General features: G+C 51.4%; 7 protein-coding genes across 7 annotated transcripts; 4 read left to right on the forward strand and 3 right to left on the reverse strand.

Moving 5' to 3' along the window:
- Positions 1–106: 106 nt before the first annotated feature.
- EPUS_01180 (uncharacterized protein) lies at positions 107–937 on the forward strand (the record flags this gene model as incomplete). Its single annotated transcript, XM_007807092.1, has 1 exon — positions 107–937. The coding sequence occupies one exon, from the start codon at positions 107–109 to the stop codon at positions 935–937; it is 831 nt and encodes a 276-aa protein (XP_007805283.1).
- An 880-nt stretch (positions 938–1,817) lies between these two features.
- EPUS_01181 (uncharacterized protein) lies at positions 1,818–2,687 on the reverse strand (the record flags this gene model as incomplete). Its single annotated transcript, XM_007807093.1, has 2 exons — positions 1,818–2,169; positions 2,257–2,687. 2 exons carry the CDS (start codon positions 2,685–2,687, stop codon positions 1,818–1,820), a joined length of 783 nt encoding a protein of 260 aa, XP_007805284.1.
- A 4,692-nt stretch (positions 2,688–7,379) lies between these two features.
- On the forward strand, positions 7,380–8,530 carry EPUS_01182 (uncharacterized protein; the record flags this gene model as incomplete). The annotated part of the gene is made up of 2 exons (XM_007807094.1): positions 7,380–7,894; positions 7,942–8,530. The coding sequence occupies 2 exons, from the start codon at positions 7,380–7,382 to the stop codon at positions 8,528–8,530; spliced, it is 1,104 nt and encodes a 367-aa protein (XP_007805285.1).
- Positions 8,531–9,740: 1,210 nt separating this feature from the next.
- On the forward strand, positions 9,741–12,115 carry EPUS_01183 (uncharacterized protein; the record flags this gene model as incomplete). Its single annotated transcript, XM_007807095.1, has 3 exons — positions 9,741–11,191; positions 11,264–11,393; positions 11,420–12,115. 3 exons carry the CDS (start codon positions 9,741–9,743, stop codon positions 12,113–12,115), a joined length of 2,277 nt encoding a protein of 758 aa, XP_007805286.1.
- A 674-nt stretch (positions 12,116–12,789) lies between these two features.
- EPUS_01184 (uncharacterized protein) lies at positions 12,790–13,126 on the reverse strand (the record flags this gene model as incomplete). Its single annotated transcript, XM_007807096.1, has 3 exons — positions 12,790–12,844; positions 12,898–13,022; positions 13,079–13,126. The coding sequence occupies 3 exons, from the start codon at positions 13,124–13,126 to the stop codon at positions 12,790–12,792; spliced, it is 228 nt and encodes a 75-aa protein (XP_007805287.1).
- Positions 13,127–13,475: 349 nt separating this feature from the next.
- EPUS_01185 (uncharacterized protein) lies at positions 13,476–15,806 on the forward strand (the record flags this gene model as incomplete). The annotated part of the gene is made up of 4 exons (XM_007807097.1): positions 13,476–13,633; positions 13,691–14,183; positions 14,234–14,427; positions 15,056–15,806. The coding sequence occupies 4 exons, from the start codon at positions 13,476–13,478 to the stop codon at positions 15,804–15,806; spliced, it is 1,596 nt and encodes a 531-aa protein (XP_007805288.1).
- A 586-nt stretch (positions 15,807–16,392) lies between these two features.
- Positions 16,393–16,680, reverse strand: EPUS_01186 (uncharacterized protein; the record flags this gene model as incomplete). The annotated part of the gene is made up of 1 exon (XM_007807098.1): positions 16,393–16,680. One exon carries the CDS (start codon positions 16,678–16,680, stop codon positions 16,393–16,395), a length of 288 nt encoding a protein of 95 aa, XP_007805289.1.
- Positions 16,681–16,708: the final 28 nt, after the last annotated feature.

Consider the following 16,708-nt stretch of genomic DNA (forward strand, 5'->3'; position numbering starts at 1 on the left):
AACCCGCATCCAAGACTACATAGGCGGCCAATCCGCCGCCGACTCGCTCAAATACACTAACCTCGCCAATGCCCGCCTAGCTCAACGAATTGCGCTGGAAGAGAAGATGCAACAGGCTGGGGAGAAGCCGAACAGGAGGGATACCTTTCATTATCTCCTGAATAGCAAGGACCCGGCAACGGGTAAGGGTCTAACGAGGGAGGAGTTGCAAGCAGACAGCGCGCTCGTCATCGCCGCGGGCGCGGACGGCGTTGGGCTCACCCTCTCCGCAACGGTCTTCTATCTCATTCGCAATCCGGCCGTCCTCTCCAAACTCACCACTGAGATCTGCCAGGCGTTCGCGAGTCTGGCCGAGATTCAGAATCCAAAACTAAACAGCCTGACTTATCTATCAGCTTGCATAGACGAGACCCTTCGTCTCTGCCCGCCGAAAGCAAGTACCGTACCCCGCCAAGTGTTATCTGGAGGCATGGAAATCGACGGTCATTATATCGCTGCGGGGGTGGATGTAGGAACGCCCGTCTACGTCCTCCATCACAACGAAGAGCATTTCCCGCAGCCGTGGTCATACAAACCGGAACGCTGGATCGTAGCGGACCCTGACGGCGAGACCGTAGCAGCTGGAGAAGAGGCGGAAGGCGTGACGCGCGAAAGCGTCCTCCAAGCCCGCGCGGCGCTCTGCCCGTTCCTGATCGGGCCGATGAACTGCATCGGGAAGAACATGGCGTATTTCGCGGTCAAGGTTAGTCTGGCGCAGTTGCTTTGGAGGTATGATATCAGAGCTTCACGAGAAGGGGAGGGAATCGGTAGGAGTGGAGGTGGAGCGAAGGATCTGGAGTGGGGGAGGCAAAGGGAGGATGAATATCAGATCACGGATTACATTACGGGCTTCAGGGATGGGCCGATTGTGCAGCTCAGGGCCAGGGCGAGGGGCTGAGGTTGAGGTTGAAGCCCACACTGATGCTTTTGAGAGAGAGTAGCTCAGGAGGTGTGATAGATAGGGGTCAGTGGGGGGATTTTCAGATATGGGGTTGGTATGTGTCTTGTAATTTTCTCCTGCTGGTTTAATCATCACCATCTTAGTGAAAAAGACGTGCTGGAGTCCTCCTAGCTGCTATCTGGGTTACAACCAGTCCAGGATTCGTGTGGTCCAGCAGAGCCAGACAGATCCTTTTATCTAGTTACCTCCACAGAGACAGAGAGAGAACTTATTCCGAGCTGGTTTATCGTTCCCTTTCACTTTCTCCATCCTTTCTTCCCTTGGGCATTGCCGAGCGTAGCACTTGGGGGACCCAACAGAGGGTGGTTGGCCCAGGCTACTACTAGTAGTATCGAAAAGTCAAGCTGATGCTTGACCAGCGAATCTTGGCTCGGATTGCACAGCGTTTGCCCCCAATCTTACTACGATAGCGACATCAGGGGGCCTTTTATAATGAGTTGATAGGGGGGAAGAAGCCCTCGTAGTATTGATTAGGGGAAACTCCGAACCTGCATGTAGGAAATGGATTTCCGATCTAGGGAATTTCGATGACGGAGCCGGTTGATTCTATGCAGGGAGTTTTCCCTCGTCGAATATCTAGGACTGACATAGAATGAGAAGGTGGCTCTGGACGAGGATGTGTAGATTCGTTGCTTCACTATCTCACTCTCTCTCTCTCTTTCTCTCCTTGTCGCAATTAGCTCCCCAGTCATTTTGCCAAATAGGGTGGTAACGGTAGCCTTCAGCTCGCCAGATAGCCAGGTCGCCGTCTCCAGTACACGATCCGCCCCGGCCCATGCTCTCTATCTCACACCTAGCTTTTCACCAAACCCTACACTCAACCGCCCTTCTCAACCCTGAACGTCAAACTCACTCTCCTCCACCCCTCCCCTCCCCACTCCCTCCTCTCCTTCTCCTTCTTCCTTCCCCCCACAATCTCATGCTGCCACATATACCTCGCCTCCGCCTTCAACACCAACAGACTCCCACTCGGCAACCACACATCGACTTTCCTCCCCGTGCGCGGCGCCTGCATCGCCCTGAACGAGCGCACAGACCCATCATGCGGAGCGGAGAGTTCGTGGAAGCGCATGAGATCGCCACTGCCGAGGGTGAGGGAGCAGACGGGTTCGCCGAAGCGGAAATTCTCGACGTGCGCGGAGATGGAGTGCGGAGGGCAGTATTCGTTGCTTGAATCTGACCATCAGCCCAGCTAGAGAAGAATGGATGTTGAGGGGAAAGGGGTGGTGGGTTGAGGTTTGGGTTGGGGACCTTACACGATGCAGAATCTGGGTGGGAATCCAGCTGGATAGAGATCTGTTGCTATCATTCTATCGATGACCCAGCGCAAGCTATTCGGGATGGGCTGCGCGGTAATGATTCTCTTCGAGATTGCCGCTCGCTCAGCGGCACTGGCTGTCTTCGGAGGCATGAGGCAATAGGTTCCGCCATAGTGGATTGTGCGGCGGGAGAGGTCGGTGCGCCAGGTTTCGGCCTCGAGGAAGGAGAGGAGCGTGGCTTGTTCGTCGGTTGTCACGAAGTCGGGGATTATGGAGAGACCAAGAGGAAGGTTAGGGGGGGTGGTGGTGGTGGCGGTGCTGATGGGGCATTTTGTTGCATGGAGGGTTCGCTTGGAAGCCGATTGGCTTGGAGATTGGGATTGGAAGTATTCGTGGAGGGTTTTACGCTTTAGTGAAGGCGCGGTCATACAAGAGGGTGTCGCTGGAAGAATTGTAGGAGGTCTTGTAGGGTACAATACTTCGTGGAGTCGTCTTCAGCTATTTACCCGCACCAGCCGCCTGCTCCGATGTGCCGGAAGCGGAAGAAGCGGAATACAAAACTCTAAACAGAAGAAGAGAGATGATCCTTTGAGCTACAGCGGTGCAGTAAGGCAGGGAGACCCGTATCTCAATAGAAATGATGACGAATTCGATAAGTAGTAGCTGCTTACTGAGAGGGGAAGGTGGTTCATTGCTCAAGGTGCTGTCTTGTGTCCAACTAAAGTTGCTTTTGTTTGACAATAAGTACATATATGTGCTACGTAACTTGAGCATGGTCCGACTAGAATTACCATCGCATCTCTCTTCACCATTCCCCTGCATGTGCGGTTGTATCAGTTTTCTCTCCACTATGCCCTAAGGACAGCAAAATTGCACATGAGGCATGGCTAAAAAAACATGGATTCTGTTTCGCTTCCGCTGCACAAAAACGGTTGTCATGTTCAGGTACCAGCGATCTGTCCGGGATCAAGCACTCAGTTCTTCCCTTGAGCCTTTTGACTTCTGATTTCCTTGTCGTCAATTCTTCTCGTTCCAAACCTTACAGGCGGGTGACGATTCTCGTCCATGAGAACCAAATCATGTCTACACCTGGTTTCGATCTGTCGAAGCTCCCTGCAGCGCCACCGCCAGCAGGCGTGGTCCCAAACTTCAACAACCCTTATACACGCTGACCGTTGTTTGTCGACCTACGTGCAGTTGCTCTTGGGTTCATGTACCTGTTTGTGGCAGCACGATTTTACAGCAAACTCAGCATACATCCCAGAGTGACTCGGGACGATTGTAAGTAGGCGAATGCTGCCTCGCCGTCGGCGAGGCGATATACGTGCTCATGATATCACTAGTGACCTGTGTCCTTGCGGCGGTGAGACTCGGTTTCCGCCTTTGAGCTCTGTATCCAGCGGCGGGCGTCCTACTAACAAGGTCGGTTGACTACCAGCTTGGAACCACTGTAATGTTCGTTGGCGCGGTCTTCGGTTCGTCATATGCATAACAGATATACCACCCTTGACGAAATCGATGCTGACCCATTTTTCCAGCGGGGAAAGCCGGCGCCGGAAGACACCAATGGAATTTGCCCGCCAGCAAGGTGGCTAAGGACTCTTTCCTCATAGTGAGCTGGGATGAATATATTCCTTTCAAATGCTAATCAGCTAACTAGCCATTATACATTCTGCTCAACTTGGTCCCTTTGACTTCCCTTTTCGCTAAACTCTCCTTCTACATCTTCTACCTGCAGGTTTTTGATGTGAAGCCTACGTTGAAGTGATTTATCTACCTGGGTGCAATGGTCACCACAGTCTTCTATTTCGCAACAACCGTTGCGACTTTCGTTCTATCAACACCTGCTCCCTGGCGCCCCTTTTATTGGCAGTTTATGACCACCGCACGCAAGTTTTTCAAACTGGCGTTGATGATTGGATACTTCAATATTGCTAGTGACTTGTACATCCTTCTGCTGCCCATCTCGGGAGTAATCAGGCTGCAGCTTTCGATAAGCCGGAAGGTCGGAGTGATACCCAGTTTCATGACAGGCTCATTGTAAGACGTAGTGCCAATAAACCAGAAACATGGAGACTAATATGCACGCAGAGCCTGTATAGCCAGCTCCGTCGCTCTCTTCTATCGCTACCGCATGTCTGATTCGGGGGACTCTACCTGGAACCTGCTGAGTGCTACATACACAACGTAGGTCCCGAACCAAATTGGAGCCCAATCCAGACAAGTGAGAGACAGAACATTGTCTGACTTTCTTTCTTGCTCAGCCAGGTGTAATTGACTATTGGCATCGCATGTTCATGTATGCCTGCCTGTGCAAAATTGGTCCGCCACCACCTACCACAATTCTCCAGGCTCAAATCCTACATGAGCTCTCGAGTACGCGTTTTCTCCTTCCGCCACGGAAGCAGCTCCCAAGGCTCGCTTGGGAATAGGCGCTTCTTCAGCCTTGGCCCAAGCAAGAGCTTCCTCGACCATCAGCAACCAGGTCTCGATGGTGAAGAAGTCGTCACGATGGGGAAGCTGCCGAAGATCCACAAGGGAATGCATCATGTGAGGACAGCTCGGTCCTTTATACGGGGTGGTAGGAAGCACCACACAACTATTACTACGCTGGACGAAGAAGAGGATGGCATCTACTACCATCGCGACTTCCAGCGACCGGTCAACAAGGCATGAACGCTATCGCTGACAAGTAGGGAGTGGGCAATCAACGCCGGATAAGTAATGTTTTCTCCCCACCACAATGTATATTGAATACTATACTTGGAAACCAATTTACACGTTATATATACAGTATACGACCAATGGAAAGATTACATGTGTTCCACTGCGGCCTAGTCATTACGGTGCTGTCAAACCCCATCTCGGTGCGGAATATCAAAGCCGAGTACCAACGTACCTTTCCGGACCCCAGCTGACCGCACCCATTAATCGACAACGCCGAAGGGCTCTATGCGTTCTGCATCTATTCCTTAAACGAAAGATCCTGCTGGCTGCTTTAGTTAATATGACCACCACCGTAGAGCACCCCAAATATGTCCTTAGCCTTACATTGGATGACATGTAATGTAGGATGCGGTCATCCTTACACGATAAGGTGTTAATCAGGTACGGGGCGCAAAGATGCGGGATTTCGAGGCCTCTATGTTGTGTCAATCCTTCTCTTAAATATTGTTCTCCCTACCAATAGTGCTGAAGTGGCATTCGCGTGAGCGCAGTGCTCCGAGATCATTTCGAACTCCATCCTCTCCGCCAAGACTTTCGTTAGTCAGGAGAACTTGAAATTGAGCTTGGAGGTTCTCATCGCCCAGGAAGGAGTTGCCCAAAGCAGAGGAGAGGATGCTTAAATTCGTCATCATAGATGCCTGCTTCGACCTGCAACTATGACACTGTGCAACGCTACGTCATCATCAGATAGCATCAACGACCTGGAAGCCTGTAAGTGGCTCACACCTCGTAAGGCAAAGGGCCATCTTTGAGGTCACCGAAGAAATCTCAGCCCCATTCTCCCATCCAGATGGTCTCTCGATCCCTTGGTCAAAGGATGTAAGAATCTGGAACAATCATAGTAGACTTTCCACGGCTGGTCCCACCTGACTTAGTTCGCTGGAATCTTGGCCAGTCATACTCTCAAGTATATCGATGCTTAGGGTTCGCAAGCCCAGATGATAGCTTCAAGAGCACAGCCACAGGTTCAAGGTCCTGAAGGCCTATCAGCGACACTTTGTGGCCAGTTCTGAGCTTTGGCTATTACCATTGTGCAGCGCATTTGGGTGTTGTTCGCCTTGAGTTGGAAATCTTTAGCTGCCATTATTAGGCGGATCTTAGTACTTAAGCAGAGAGATATAAGGTCCAGGTAGGGAAGTTCTCAATGGATCCTCAGGATCAGCTCAGGTGGAAGACTGCTCAGGCGGTCAGTCGGGAGTCGCGTCGCCGTTGCAATTGCTACAGAATCGCTGTAATTCGCCAGCAGGATCGTGTGATACTACTGTTCATGGAGAGCAGCAGATATTTGACCTTGAGGCAGTGCAAGGGGTTGGCGCGGTCTTCGATAATTATTCAATGGCCGTTAAGTAAGGCCACAGGCTCAGTTGGTCATTTTTTAGTGGGGGTGCTGTTTTTGTTTTACCACGGCAACAGCCCAATCATCATTAACATGACTTGCTCAACATACTACGTATTTCCCCCGCAGTCCATTCTTTGTGTTCTCATCCCCCCCATGGCTTTAGGATTAAACAATCAGAGCTAGTTGAAACATTGCCTACCTCTATCCTCAACAAGGAAGTGTGCTCATTCCGTCACACAGGGGATAATAACGCCCCACACAGAGTTCTCATTCATTTGAAATCAATTTACCGTGTCACATTCATTCATGTTTAAGCTCTAGATAGTGTTGAATACCAAGAATGATCGCCACAAGATTTTCAGTATCTGCGACCTGGTGAGTACCATCGCTTACCGCCGGGTAGACCAAAACGGTCCGAAGATCCCTGCCATTCATTACTACTTACTAGCCACAATTCTACTAACTAACCTTTTCAACACCTTTTCGAATTATCAACGAACCTTCCTCGCCATTTTTCTTCTACGATTACCTATTTTGCCCCCGAGCTTACTCTAGTAATGTCCACTATTGTGTGCACAGTGCAGCATTGTCCTTGAGGGAGAGCCAAATTCGAATAGGATACCATCACCTCTCTTTGTATTCAGATTTAATTGACCAAATGCATACCAAACTCACAGACCGATATCTGCTTGGTGCCTTGGCGATGCATTCGGATAGGGAATTCCAAGCAATGCCGCATGCGACAATCCTGGAGAGGTATTCGAATAAAGGTTGTATGATATGCAATCCCGAATCAGGGTAAGATACTATGCCGCATGCGGTACCTGAATCTGCGTTGAAAGGATGGCTGACCTATAAATTAAACCATACGGACTCTTAGCAACTCGGTTTAACGGACCTAAAAATTGCTAAGCTAGTTGTTTTTCCAGCAGAACCCTAGTATGTTAGAAAAAACGGAGAAATGGAAAGAGGCTCACTTGCCAACGGCATGGTAAATTGGACTCTTCGTCAACATTCCGTGGACTGAGCCGGCTGACGAACTCACAATAGGGACATGGAGCCTCCGATCGAGCACTCGGTTAAACTCATAGGACCGAACCGGTGGGCACTCGGACATAACTTTGTTTGCGAGCGTGCCCAAGGGGATGTCCAAGACGCGCTAGCAGTATGGGAGATCAAGGGAGAGGCCTACCACGTTCGGAAAGGAGATTTTGAAGCAGAATGGAAGGCAGGCTCGATTTTAGAACCTTTCCATCGTGCGGTAGGCCCGAGCGCGCTCCATTTACTGGGCGAAAATATGGTCTGCAAGATTGTGTCCATGATTCCGAATCAGCCATCTGAGATGGACATAAAGCGGTTTGTTCGGCAGATCGAGCCCGACATTCCGATACCCGATGATTATTTTTACCAATTCGACGAGGAGTGGGAACGGGCGTTCTTCATCATGGAGAGGATTCCCGGACCTACGTTGGCGGAAGTATGGAATGACATATCGCTTGCACAAATGGATCAGTTGGTGACAGAACTCCTGGGTCACGTACAGAAAATGCTAGAACATACAGCTCCTTTGTAAGTCGAATCCGAACATAATACTGTCAGCTGACCTTGCGGCGCAGACTCTCATCGCCAGGTGGGTATGGGGTATGCGACGGATGGTTGATGGGACCCCACCCCGAACAGGAGGGGCTGCCGCATTGGAAGCCTATAATTGCGTACCCGGTTTGTACTGCCAAGCAGCTTAGGTGTCATCTTGAAAAGATTGATTTTGCCAAGAAAAATCTAACGTGGGATCCTGCGTGGCAGCGCGACAACACGATCTTCAACTTTGGCCACTCCGACCTTACCCCTACGAATATCATAGTGGCCGACACGATAGCGTCCAAAGAGCACCGCGGTCCCCGGATCAAGTCCATCCTAGACTGGGAGTGTGGAGGCTATTATCCGCTCTGGTGGCTATGGTATAAGCCATCGTTCTGCTGGACTATGGACGTCCCGAAATTGCCAAGGCCCTATCCGCGTGATAAGCATCCCTGGATGTTTCGCAGCACGATGGCCGGATGCTTGAAATTATGGACCGATTTTGACGAATCAGAAAGAATAGTAAGGGAGCAAGAAAATGCTCTAGCTGCAGCCCGGGAGGAGGAGAAGTCTTCAGATCCGTCAGACCCGGAAGCGTTGCCGGATATCGGGTCCCTTCAATGCTAGGTTGGCGCTTATTACCTTGCAAGTCTGTTTGCGATACGTAGAATGATTTGAGACTTAGATATAATGCGCGAGTCTAGGTATATCGGCTATGAGGATATAATACGTTATCTCTCGCAGAGATCTGAAAATTAGGTCATCAGACTTTTTCGTAAAATTGACCTAAAAAACCGAAGGGACAGACAGCTACGGGCAAAGCATGATTCGCTAATAACAGCAAGGGCTCGGAGCGAGACTGAGTATAGGTGAAGCGAGACTGGGTCCCCCCGAGCAGCACCGAGACAAAAAGTGCGCAGGAGGGTGAGCAGCAGGAGCAGTGGCAGTGCGGCCTGAGCAGAGGCTGACCCGAAGTTGACCCGGGTGACTTATTTCTGAGTAAGGCAGGAAAAACGGCCAACCTAACTGGGGTGCCAAGATGCGGTCAAGATTTGGTGCAGGATAACGTAATATCGCTTGTCACTTGAATGAGGTACATAAGTTGCTAGGAGGTACTCCGTATGCGTATGCGTAGTACTAGTAGTATTCTAGTGGTATACTTAGCGCAATAATTCTGCTACAGCCTTGGCAATGAGATCAAAACTGAAATATGCTTAAATTTCACGGCGAATCTATTGCGCTAAATCACGGGAATACTATTCCTAACAAGGAGAGTACCTCTTCAGTGACACAGGGGATACCACGCTTCAACGCAGCCTTCCTACCACTTAACACTCAACACTCATGTCTTGAGTATGGAGCTTCTTTGCACGTGTATCAGAAACCAGAATTTTGAAACCAGTGACACATCTTACCGCCCACACGAATTGTATTTAGCCAAATTTCGGCCACGTACTGAATTTCGCAGATCTTGCAACGGTTTGCTCCAACATCATCTGTTTGCTATCAAGGGGCCTGCTGCATGTCTCTCGGAACCCAGCCGTTAACAGCTTGCTTCCGTTGCTCCAGCCCACGATAGGAAGAATAATTCTATATTTTCTTGCCATCTTGAGACTCCGACAGCGCGGTGCTTGTGAAATTGTACCATATATCATCTGATCAGTCTGCTGGTCGCCTGCTGTAGCCTGCTCACCCAGTTGCCTCGCCTACCTTGTACTTCACATTGCTTCTGTATTCACTCTCAGTTTGGAGTTACCGGTCGTTGGCCACCCCAACTATCTACACGTTACGCCCGTATCTCGTCGGCCTCCTACCGACGTCCTTACTAGCATTCAGCATGGATGTAAAAGATGTCTCGGAGATCGGGCCGTATTTCAAGCTCCTGGAGCAGCAAAAGAAGACCCTTCAAGCAGCGCAAAAACGCAAGGGTGAGCGTCCTAGGGATGAAAAGCCTCGTTCCAAAATCATTGATGATCATATGATGCAATCAATGACTTTGCATATGAGGGAGCTTAGCCCATCAAGCAAGGACAACCACATGATACATTCGTCTTTTCTTGCGCGTCCATACACGCCATCTGTTGCTCCTTTCAAAGCTCTCAAGAAAATGCCCCTTAGAGACCTGCGACTAGAGACACACCATCGAGGTCTGTACGTCTTACTCCGAGTGGTCACACCTCCCACTAGAATGACGGCAATCATGGCTGTCATGGAGGATGAAGCGGATCAAGCTGTGATGGTTCAACTCTACCAACAAGAAGAAGAGAAATACCGTCCTGCACGAGTTAGCGTTAGAAAAAATGGTGTGTGCATCGTCAAGGAACCATACTTCAAGGTAATGGGTGACGGAGGCTATGGCTTGCGTATCGACCATGTCGGCGATCTCATCTGGCTTTCAGAGACCGACGACAGGGTTCCATTGCAATGGCGACCTCGGATCAGCCAGCTTGACAAGACAGCTGATGAATGGAAATGTGAGGGTAACAGTGCTCTTAAGTCCGGAGATTTCTTTGACGCAGCGGAGAAGCAAGTCTTATGCTCTTTAATAATGCCCCTTTGCTCACGCACATTTAGGTACACATTAGCCCTCCAGTGTCCCACTACCTCCGAAGAAGCCCGGATTATCAAGATGAATCGAGCTCTTGCCAATTTGAAGCTTCGGCACTACGACGCAGCGCTTCTGGATGCTGGCTGCGGCCCGCCGGATGTCAAGCCGCTTGAAAAGGGGCTGTATCGTGCTGCGCGAGCTTTATACGAGCTGGGCAGATTCCAAGATTGCTACGACACTCTTAACGTCCTCTTGAAAGAGTATCCTGGGAACGAGGAGGGAAGGAAAGAATTGTCTCGAGTCAAGAATCGCCTAACAGAGCAGAAGCACGGACGTTACGACTTCAAGGCCATATATGCGGCCACCAAAACCAGACCGTTGTATCTTGACCACGCGACATACATTGGACCAGTGGTGGTCAAACCGGCCGAGGGACGGGGCCGGGGTTTGTTTACTACCAGAGCTGTGAAGGCCGGCGAGCTTCTCCTTTGTGAGAAAGCCTTCTCACAGTGCTACGCCGGTCTCGGTAGTAGCTCTGAATCGTCGTCATCCAAGATCAGTCTGCTCATCAACACCCACACGAATCGCATGGTGGTGGGAACCCATGGGGACCTCATCACTAAGATTGTGCAGCAGCTTTGGCGTAATCCTTCGCTCGCTCCAGCATTCACCTCCCTCCACCACGGCTCCTACAATCCTGTCCAGGTCGCCTACGTGGATGACGTGCCAGTTGTTGACACGTATGTAATAACCCTGCATGTTACCCTGGGAGATATTCCTAATCAGTATTAACCACACATTATCATACACAGATTTCTCGTCGATCGGATCATTTCCTTGAATGCCTTCGGCTTCCCTCTGACCTCCCTGAGCTCCCACTTGGACAAGGGTTCTCCAGACGACGAGCAAAAAGGGAAGAATTACCACTCGTGCGGCATCTGGGTGCAAGCATCTTACATCAACCACAGCTGCTACAGCAACGTGCGACGCAGCTTCATCGGCGACATGCAGATCATCGCGCCATACGGGATATCCCAGCCGACACGGAGCTGACATTCTGGTACCATGTCCCCAACACCGAGGGTTACGACAAGACACAGGAGAAGCTGCAAAATTGGGGCTTCCAATGCACGTGCGTCATGTGCACCGAAGAGAAGAATACGCCAAAGAACACTATCAAGAAGAGGGAAGGCTTGCTGGGCGACCTCAAAGCCGCCTTCACGGCTCCAAGTGGCGCTCAGCTACCGAAGGTCGAAAGACTGCTGACAGCCCTGGAAAAAACATACCAAGCTAGTGCCGCACGAGTACCCCGTCTGGCGCTGTGGGACCCGTACCTTCTCCTCACGCGCACGTACGCGGCTCAAAACCAGCTGGAAAAAGTCATCGCCACCACGCTGAAGGTTCTGGCGTGTTTGGGCTTCGTCATCAAAGGGGCGGAAATGACGCCTTCAGCGAAATCTACCCGTTCCACCCTTGCGGACGCCGCGTTCGTCGTCGAGCAGTGGGGACTGGCAAACGACTTTGTCGTTGAGGCTTGGGTCCATCTATGGATGGCGTACAGGCATGTGGCGCCTCAGCTGTGCGGGCAGGCGGAGGAGTGCGCGAGAACGGCGTACCGGATTTGCGTGGGGGAGGACGTCACTTTTGATCAACACTACCCCTGAAGCACGAGGCGCTGAAGATTTCCGCCACTCAAATCTGTTCTACTTTGCTAATGATTTCTCACTAGTCCACAGAAGAGATCATGGGTTGCGTACGGAAGTATGAATATGAGTCCGCACTCCTTTGTGATTGGGAATCTCACACAGTTGTTGGCTCAATTGGTATGTCGATTGCGCTATCAAAAAGCGTTGATGTTTGGCCTATTCCTACTCAGCAGGGAGAGTCCCTCTAAAAGTCATGTCTACATAGTAGACTCCCATCAATCCGTCTTAGTTTAAGCTTAACCGTAATATGATCTAGTTTTAACAAGAGGATCAGAATACTTGGTGTCCCTGTTAGTTCGGCTATGAGCGCGACAGCAACGAAATAGCATCAGTTACATGACATCTTGTAGAGCAGCATCGACTGCATAGCTCTAAGGGAGAATTGTAAACAGAACCGGATGCTGAGTGACGGGAGGCAACATATGAGACAATGGTAGAGTACACGGAGTTGGGGCACGGCGATAGATGGTTTGAGAATGGTAGAACTGTGGAAGCGCTTGATGCATACCCCCAAATCCGAGGATGGACATGTTTTTCAGACCCCTAATCTCGGCCCTGCAAGACCAATATGTACAGCGAGGTCCGGCTTCGATTGGGACGTCTCGGTCGTCATGCTTCCCTGATGATATATTTCATGCCTTCGCCTTCGCCTTGGCCTCTTCGTCCTGCACACTCTTCAAGAAGTCCCTGGATATATGTCAGCAGCTCATCCGATAAGCTCGGGAAGGAGCACTGTATACTGAATAAAGGTTTCTTCGTCTTTGCTGGAAGCATTGATGGGTGGTCCCTGGGCTGTTTTCTTCTCTCCTCCCCTCATTGCGAGGTACGAACTGCCAAACATTGCACCCAGCGTCGCCATGGCAAGCTATGATAAGCTGTCAGCAGCTTGATTGTCTAGCTCGAAGAGATGGGAAGGCGTACATAATGTGACCCAACCTGCCGCCCGAAGACCGTATACATAGCAACCATCTTGACGAGAGAAGACTTTTAACGTAGATAGAAGCTGAAGGTATAGCACGGGGAACAGCGTTGAATGGTTGTTGTTATTTTATCATGCGTGGAGGCAAAGGGTTAAGCTGCGGTGCACTAAGGACAGCAGACGGTCTACTACGTACTAACTAACTAGTATGTAGCAGAGCTTCAATGGGGGCCGGTAGGGTTAATCACGCTAACTAACTAAATATGTAACTTAGTTAAGATTCGGAGCCAGCCTCCAAACCATCTGCTCTTACGTCAATTGGTGAGGACAGCCACTGCATGTCATCTGTACCGCAGTTGATCCAGGCCTTGCTGTCTGTCAACCAGACCGCCGACCACGATGGCGTGGGGAAAGAATGACGAGAATGTTCCGCGGCAGAGAACAGAGGAAAGGCCATCCTCGTTGTCAGAACCATTGCCACGTGGGAAGCTTCCCCAGGATCTTCAGAAGATTGTGGACCGGGAAGATGACTTCTTTGATTCACTTTATGAGGGCCAGTATGTGCAGTTGTGAAGCCTGTGTTGCCAAATGCACGCGCACGCTGACTGCTGCAGGACTGCCGACTCGACCGATACCAACTATCGATATGCCGCCTACGCCAGTCGCGCGCGAACCATTCTACTGAGTGCCCATCGTTACGTTGCCTACACCTCGGACATTGGAGAGTCGTTCAGACCTGTCGCGCATCCGTGGCTGGTGAGGGGCGCATATGGCATATCATGGGCATATTTGATTGGAGATGTGACCCACGAGGGCTACAAGGCATATTGCCGAAATCAGCAACTACTTCATCCCAGTCCCGAAGTTGTCAAGCAGGCCACTGGTACGAAATCGAATGTGACACCTGACACGGTTTCGGCCATGAGCAAGAACGTACACATCCCGGCCATAGAGGATTGGCGAGCAGTGATGGTGCAAAGAGCAGTCTTCCAGAGCATCGCGAGTATGGGCCTTCCTGCCTTCACAATACACAGCATTGTGCGATATTCCGGTCGAGCTATGAAGGATGTCAAGAATGCCAGGCTGAGGACTTGGGGTCCAATAGGTGTATGGCCGCACATCCAGTCCATGTGTCTCCCTTACTGACCGCCTCCCAGCTTGGCCTTGCAGCTGTCCCGGCCTTACCCTACATGTTTGACGAACCCGTGGAAAAGGCTACGGACTGGCTGTTTTACAATGCTTTCAAAGCGATTGGGGGTGAGCAGGCTGCAGGTGAGCCGAAGCACGGACACGGCCACGGACACGTCCAAAGAGGGAGCCTGAAGACGTCGAACGAGGCGAAGAAAGAATTGTGAAGGAAGTGAAGTTGATGCTTCACTCACGAAATTGTACATAGCACAACATGGTCATGGTGCAGCATTATGCTCAGTCCAAGTCCAGTCCATTTCAAGTCCAACAAGTCCAACAACTTGAAGCTGGCTGGTCATTTTCTTGATCCCCGACGCGCCAAGAATCCTCGGCTGAGGAATTTTCTTTGACGCGCCGATCTCGCATCCAGAAGTCTCAGCCTCTCAATTCCTCAGCAAGCGACAATCCTTCCCATAATCACTTCATGTGCTGGATTCTTCGCTTCTTCTCTTCTATCGAGTCGATTCGAGAAGCATGATTCTCTTGGGGTTGCTGTGCGAAGATGCCATTTGGAGAAGATATGACGGCACACAATACCTTGAACTCTCGAACTGTCAATTCAATTGTCTCAGTACGGGATCAAGCTGCGGTTCTTTCGCCTGCTCAACCCACGACTACCACCAAAGCGGAAGTTGTCTCGAATTGGAGTACGACAAACATTGGCTTGAGGCTGGGTGCTGATGCCACCTCTGCATCTTGTGCCGCAATCACATTTGCTCCCATCGTGACCATCATTGATCGGCACGTAGCTATACCACCCTGTCTCAATTGAAGTTCTAACCAGCACCCAGCTCAATCGTCCACAAAGCATCTACAGGCACATCGTTCCGCAATGCGTTCTTGCACTCCCTCCAGCCGCTACTCAAAGCGCCTCACCACTTCCTCGTCTCAAGGCCCTTCCTCCTAATCTTCGGCCTCTATTCATCCACTTACTTCACCGCAAACGCAATCGACACCATCACCTCCACCCTGTGCGCCCAATCTTCCACAACTGTGACCACCGGCCCCACGAAATTCCTCGCCACATCCGCCGTCAACATGACCCTCTGCGTCTACAAAGACAGCCACTTCGCCCGCATGTTCAGCACCGCCGCCGCTGCCACCGCAGCCGCCACCGGCTCCAACCCCGCCACATGCACAATCCCCAAGATAAGCTACCTCCTCTTCTCCCTCCGCGACTCCCTCACCATCTTCGCATCCTTCAACCTGCCGCCTCTCATCGCACCCCACCTCGGCCCTCTCTCCGCTCACCTCCCCTCCCTCTTCGCCCCGCTCCTCTCTACGCCCTCGTCCCGGACCAACACCGCGCAATTCCTGGCGCCGGCACTGATGCAGCTCGTCAGCACGCCCCTCCACCTCCTCGGCCTGGACATGTTCAACCGGCAGCGAAGGCTGGGCTCCCAGCAGAGGTGGAGCAGGGTGAGGAGGGACTGGGCCGTCAGCGCCCTGGCGAGGATGGGGAGGATCGTGCCGGCGTTCGGGGTGGGCGGCGTGGTCAATGCGGCGGCGCGGAGGGGGTTGATGCGCAAGATTGAGGCGTGACTGCAGCGGGTGACTGGCTAGGGCGTCGGGATTTGAATGGTTGGGAAAAGATTTAGCGATGGTGTTGGGCGTTTTACCCGGCGCTAGATGGGGCACCAGGTGTTGGATGGTCCGCGTTTGGTGTTTCGCTTCGATGCATGGCGACGGAGTTCGCGTACAAGGCTGTGGTCATAAAAGGTGCCTTATCGATCAACAGGCCGGCTGAGAAAAATAATAAGAATAAACATAGGAATAAGAATAAGAATAACAATCATAATCATAATAATCGTACACACCAGATAGTGAACTTGCAGTGCAACCTGAGCTGACAGGCACGACATGTACTGGCGTTGACATTTTCTTACTGACGGTTTCACATCGACTCCTGTTTAAGCGTGGTAGATTGGGACCATGATTACTGAAGATGTACAAACCAAGTCTCCCCCAGAATGCTCCCCGAACCTGTAGCCAGCAAAGACATCTACTCAGGCGACCCATATCCGTAACTACTGTCCAACACCATTCGTCCTAACCGGTGCATGGCAGTGCTACGCTGGAAAACAAAGCCAAGAATGATTGCCCAGCGACAAGGCCAACGAGGACGGATTCACTCGTACGTGCCCGCGCGAAACAGACTCCCAAGATACGAAGTCCATTTCCAAGCGCGTACGCGCTCCCGCTTCGTCTTCCTAGCCACCACCCGCATCTCCACCTCCTCGCGCCCACCATACAGCAACTCGGCGTCGATGAGCCAGTGAAAGAGCGCACTGCCACATCGGCTGGCGATGCCGAACTCGTCGAGGCCGATGAGCTGCACGTCGATGCCGGCGAGATATCTGACATGGAAGACGAAGCCCTGGTCGCGCAGGCCCTGTGCGGTATCCGGGTCCCACATCTTGGCGTAGTCGAGGATGTGGCGGTGG

The sequence above is a fragment of the Endocarpon pusillum genome (assembly GCF_000464535.1).
Source record: "Endocarpon pusillum Z07020 unplaced genomic scaffold scaffold6441, whole genome shotgun sequence".
Taxonomy (NCBI): Eukaryota; Fungi; Ascomycota; class Eurotiomycetes; order Verrucariales; family Verrucariaceae; genus Endocarpon; species Endocarpon pusillum.